This window comes from Rhinoderma darwinii, chromosome 3 (assembly GCF_050947455.1).
Source record: "Rhinoderma darwinii isolate aRhiDar2 chromosome 3, aRhiDar2.hap1, whole genome shotgun sequence".
Classification (NCBI taxonomy): domain Eukaryota; kingdom Metazoa; phylum Chordata; class Amphibia; order Anura; family Rhinodermatidae; genus Rhinoderma; species Rhinoderma darwinii.
In genome coordinates this window covers 206,946,121-206,952,120 of record NC_134689.1, presented here as the reverse complement: position 1 = coordinate 206,952,120, position 6,000 = coordinate 206,946,121, and the positions used below count along the sequence as shown (strand labels likewise).

The following is a 6,000-nucleotide window of genomic DNA, read 5'->3' as shown; positions in this document are numbered from 1 at the left end:
GAGAGTATGGGAACAAGGTAAAGTGTATTTGCAGATAATACATGTTACAATTATTTATCTTTAAACAAAAAAAAAAAGTGTGCCCTGTTGCATTCAATAAAAAAATGTTTGGAAGATACTCCCGATTTGAAATTATTTTGAATAAATCTCCTGTCCTTCCACTACGGAATCCTGCCTCTTTTACAGGTACTTCTCTCCTGCCAGCCTCCCTAACCATTAAGTATTTTTGGAGTAGCTATTTCTACATCTCCATTTGATTATCTAAACATTAATCTTGCCCCATTGATAAAATGACTTATACTTGTGTATATTAAGTAGCTGGAACTCCCCAACTACTTCGCTGCAATACTTGAAACAACACTAGCCACGTAGCTGTGTCTGCTCCAACTGAGTAGGACCACCCACTGGACTCCTAAATCCAGAAGGAGCAGAGATATAGATATATAAATTACAAGTTCTACTGAATCTTTTTCGCACAACAATATATCTGTGTGCTCAGCTTCCCCGCTCTAGAACATGCTGCCCACAGATTGGACTGCATTTTCAGTGTGACATGAGGTGGAGCTGTAGTACCAGACAAAGCCACCAGGATGAGACAAGCGTTGTGTTGAGTAATGCAGTGACTGGGCGCAATGCTCCAACTGGAGCACTGCAGCCCCTTTGTTCAGCTAAATCATAAGGATCCAAGCAGTTTGACCCCTCAACTTTCGCTTTGGTGGTCTTATCCTCTCTATGTTAACTCAATGGAAAAGTTAGATCCTGACCCCATAACACCTTCGTTCCCGTGGTGGCTATTGACTGTAGCATCTAAATGTCAACATACACATTATATGTATATCGGCCAAACCTGCCAACTCCAGAGGTACCGACCAACAATCTAATGTGCGTGGCAATGTCCCGACTATCCAAACTATAAATTAGGCTGTTGAATTTCAATATGCGCGATTCTTTTGTTCGCAGGGAGAAAAAGCTGTTACCTTAGGAGTCTGGCAGAGGCTTTCTCCCTATTGAAAACACATGCACAAGCCGAACGTGAATTTAAATGGTAGAGTCATTCGGTATATAGATGGCGGCCGAACGATCGTTCGAATGACAGCTAATTAAAGTTTATGGCCAGTCTACGGGATTTGACAGAGGGAGGGGTCCCTTCTGTCACTCTCTATTAGCGTATTTGCAGGACGCTGATGTTATTTTATGTCAGCTGGGGGCCTAACTAATGCATCAAGAACTGCCACGTCTATGTGCCTATTAGGACTTGCCTACAAAGCCTGTCAGCGTAATAATTACAGGAGTAATATATTGCAATACAGTTGCGTATTTGATATAAAAGCAGTAAAAAAAGAAAAACAAAAAGACACCTACTGTATACACATTGGTATTGCCGTAGAATAAACATAAAGTGTAACTAAATTTTCAACAAACTTCTGACATGTCATAGTGACATGTCAGAACTTTAGATTGGTGGGGGTCTGAGCACTGAGCCCCCCACCAATCGCTAGAACGAAGCCCCAGAAGTGCTCGTGTGAACGCTCAGTCGCTTTGTTTCTGTTCGGCCTTTTCCGGAAATCAAAGTATCGGAGTACGGGCTTAATAGAAAGTCTTATGAGCCTGTACTCCGATACATCGGCTTTCCAGAAAAAACTGAACAGAAACTAAGCGGCTGAGCACTCACACGAGCTCTTCAGCCGCTCCGTTCTAGCGATTGGTGAGGGTCTCAGTGTTCGGACCTCCATCAATCAAAACTGACATGGCAGAAGTTTGTTGAACTTTTAGTTACCCATTAACATGTTATTTATACCGCATGGTATAAAAATAATCCCAAAACCGATTAGAATGTTTTTTGCTACCCCCAAAAAGAAATTAAATTTACCCTGGTATAAAAAAGATCAAACCTAAAAAAAATAGCTCTCATACAGCTACAGTAAGTTGACAGAAAAATAATAATAATTTGTAACTCTCGTAAAATACAAAAAAAGAAAAGATTTTGCCGCTTCCTTAAGTGGTTAATACAGCTCACATGAATGATAAAACGCGTAGACTCCCCGGCTAAAGGTGGCCTTTGACATACATCTGCACAATAGAAGTCTTTGGATACTGTACAGTAAAAGACCACACCATATGAAAAAAAACAACATACATTTTATTGGACAACTGCAAGCACCTTAATTCACAATTGGTTACTGTTACAACACGGGGTATTTTCACATCTAATTATTGCAAAGGCTTGTGATTAAACCGCAATGGATAAGTTGAGAAAAGAAAAAGTGGCACCAAAATTTGTAAAACCAGAAAGAAATTTACATTCAATCCACAGACTTCTAAAAAAAAAAAAGGGTAAACAGATCTCTGCTTACATTCTAAAATCTGCATCACCTATAACATTTTATTTCTACTCTGTATGAGGGGAGCACTTAAATAATTGGAATATTGAAAGGGAAAATTCATTGCTAGTAGTTAATTTATCCAAAATACAAGTAACCAGTGCATTTCTTTTAAAAAAATAATGCTGAATTATATGTACAACTAAGCGATTGTGAAATGGGCTAGTTAATGTTTAGAATATTACACCAAATGAGAGCTACTAAGCCCACTGCACTACATACCGAAGAATAAGGTTGGTTTTAAAATCTTTAAGTTATTTTGCGTATGTGCAAAAATATAATAAAGGCTAACTTGGACATCATACAAAACAAAACCCCAGTGGCAATTTCCATAGCGAACGTAAAGTACAACATTAATATGCTTTTACAAGAATACTAACTATTGTAGAAGTTTGCCACAAAAAAAAAAAAAAGAATCAGTTTTTCCACCTAAGATCTGAGATCTTAGCGGCTGCACACAATTGTATTTCATTTTTAAATAACATATTACCTTTAGTAGTTCTTCTACTTCGCTCAGCTTGAACACCATTTATTTTTACATACCTTTGAAGTAGAATTATTATATCAAACAACTCATTTTTGACATGTCTCCTCAACAAAAAGACATGCAATACGTTTTCTACATATACATCTGGAATAGGATTTCACTTCTTCAACCTGAAGGCAGCAGCACTCTGGTTTGCGGAGCACGATTTCATAGAAGTGCATCTTCTCTATTTACTCCGGTGCGCTATGCCAGAAAGACAAATGAGGGCAGGTTCATGGGCATACAATGCAAATGGTCCGTTGTGAGTTTGCAGACTAAAGTATTTTGCAAAGAGGAGGTAGCTAAAATTCTACGGAGATGGGCTTGGTCTCACCTGCAAAGATGAAATGTTGCTGCAGCATTTTTAAAACCTACAAAACATCATGAGTGTTAGAACATGTATACATAAGCTACAAAGAATCCAACTTCCCCTAAAGTGCCATTTGGGGTAATTGTTTAAAAAAAAAGTAGAGCAGCTTCATTTACCAAAACTCAGGAGATGTTTTTACAGCTTCTAGAAAAGCAGAAATTCACTACATGCACAAAGCTAAAATTACATTGAGGAGATTGATCTGCTTTGGAACTGTAATCCCCTTACCTGTAAGTAACCCTTCATTGCTAGATGGGCAGATAGCGCAGCCCTCTATCGCATTGCAGGGGAGTTAATGGAAATAAACATTTATAAAGTGAATGTACATACACTATAGTACAAGTATGATAATCCCTCGGTTAAGGTAAACATTTTACAGGGCCATTGTATTAGGCCTGTTTTTCTTTTCAAAACCTTGGATTTACCCAACATATGTTAAAACGTATCTTCATAAATAGTTACAAAATCTGGCAGACACATGGAAAAAATGTACTCCTTTTTCAAAAATTGGACATCTGAATGCCGCGTAACATGAAAAACAAGACCAGATTTCCTTTTTTTTTTCCCCCCAGTTTTTTTTCTCCAGTCCCCAGTAAAAGTGGGTCAGTAAAGCTTACAGCTGAAGACAGAGGCTAATTTTTCCAATGACCACAGCGCACACCAAGCAAAGGAAAAACAAAAACAGAAACAAAAGGTACAGTAGTTCAAAAAGAACGTCTGAGGCTGAAGCCAGATCACTCATAATCCTTTTATAGACACTGTGAAAGTCCGCAGTTAGATCCAAAGGAGCAGAGCAATTCTGAGGGCCAAAACGTTTTCTAAGAACTTAACCAGGGATGTCTCAGGCACTCGCCAGCAGATGCACGTTTCTCTGGGACCATTTCCAGCATTGGAGTGAGAAAATCTGTAAACTGAGCAGCATCTTCATGAGGCCACCCGTACTTCTCCACCAGAACGTCAAAGAGACTCCAGGGCTTTAGTTTAGTGATGTGTCGAAGCTCTCCTAAATGGTTTAAAACAACATTTTTAGTAGAGCGCAAGAGAGGACACAGGTTTCCAGTTTACAATAAACTAGGACCAATTATTCATTCCAATCTCTACTGTGCAGTGGATCTGTTAAATGTCTTCACAGCTTCCTCTGTATTTATAGATATTTAGGTACTTTATATTGTACATGGGGAATTTACACACTAAACTGAGCTTGATTCCCTTAGTTTGTCAGGCACTTGATAAAGTTATCTGTACTAAAGTACATATGCATACTAAAAAGAAGGAAGGAAAACTAGACTAGGGAAAAATAACACATAAAGCTATGTATACCTGTGGGCTAGGAATTCAGTTTTTCTGTTCAGTCATAGACTGACTATTATCCACTGTTTAGTCAGTACAAGGGGATCGGGGCACCTCACTCCATATAAAAATCCTCCCGACGCGTTTCCTCTCGGGCCAAACGATTCCTCAGGGGAGGAGGGCCAGAACCAGCTTTACCAGGATTCCATAGGTGCTGGAAAAGGTTATTATTGCTGTCTTTTCAAAGTGTACGCTCTTTGAAAAGACAGCCATAATAACCTTTTCCAGCACCTAAGGAATCCTGGTAAAGCTGGTTCTGGCCCATCTCCCCTGAGGAATCATTTGGCAGATAGGAAATGCGTCGGGAGGATTTTTATATGGAGAGAGGTTCCCCGATGCCCTTGTACTGATCAAACCGTGGATAATATCCTGCATCTGAATGGGTAGGGGGGCATTGACCCCTATATTCAATGACCATAATTGCTAAATTGTATCCAGGGACTGTAAAGTCTAAGTCTGGGTGGTGGACTTTAAAATTATACCATCAATATCTACTGTTCAGTCATAGAAACAGAAAAATTCAATGCTGTGACAGATTCGTCAAATGACTGACAAAAACAAGGTCTGTTGGGTTCCATCCGTCATTTTACTGGAAAAAGTAGTATAGCATGTTGTGCTATTTTCTACAGCATTTTTTGATGGAATCTGCGACGGAGTCTCCTTACAGAACCTCCAACGCAGATGTGAACAAACGCTTAAAGTAAAGAATTTTGGAGGCCTAACCTTACAGGTTCTGAGTAGAAAATGCCTTGCATGGCCTTAGAGTACAGTGCATATATACAATTCTATAACACATATTAGTTATGGTACAGTATACTTGTGAGCCACATCTGGAGGGTATAAAAAATATCAGTATGAGTTTCATTTCCATTACATTCTCATGTTGTCTTAAAACTGAGGTAAAGATAAAATGTGCTATAAAAGGTGACAGGTTAAGTAAGACCTTTGTAATATAAAGTAGTTAAACCTTTGTATTTTTTTGTTTATTACATAAAAGCGTGTGTTTTAAGAGACCTGACCAGGAGCTCTTCTCCCTTCCCACGAAACCTTAAACTGGATTTCTGATATTGTGTGTTATTTCCATATCTGTACCGAGGGAGAAGCCTGCCCATGGTTAAGGAATTTAAATTTTGGTACCCAATGAATATAAAAAAAATAAAAAATAAACCTAAACATTATGTATATTTCAAGAAAAAAAACTTCTGTAAGCAATTCAGTAGCATGAAAAAATAGATGACAGGATCTCTACAAATAAATCATTCTAGAATCAGTTAAAAAAAATACACTTCCAGTAGAAGTATGGTAGAAGGTCAATGTTCTGCTAGGACTGTATGGGAGAATGTTACTGCCCGGCTGTCTGGCATATAGAATTA

The 6,000-nt window shown here is 38.5% G+C and overlaps 1 protein-coding gene across 5 annotated transcripts in view; it reads right to left on the bottom strand.

Moving 5' to 3' along the window:
* Positions 1-2,119: 2,119 nt before the first annotated feature.
* The window catches only part of SRPK2 (SRSF protein kinase 2), a 159,138-nt gene continuing 155,257 nt past the window's right edge, over positions 2,120-6,000 (bottom strand). For all 5 annotated transcript variants that reach the window (XM_075857294.1, XM_075857291.1, XM_075857290.1 and 2 more), the window contains one exon: positions 2,120-4,280. In XM_075857294.1, coding sequence (XP_075713409.1) covers positions 4,096-4,280 — 185 coding nt within the window. In that variant the 3' untranslated portion in view covers positions 2,120-4,095. The remainder of the gene's footprint in view (positions 4,281-6,000) is intronic.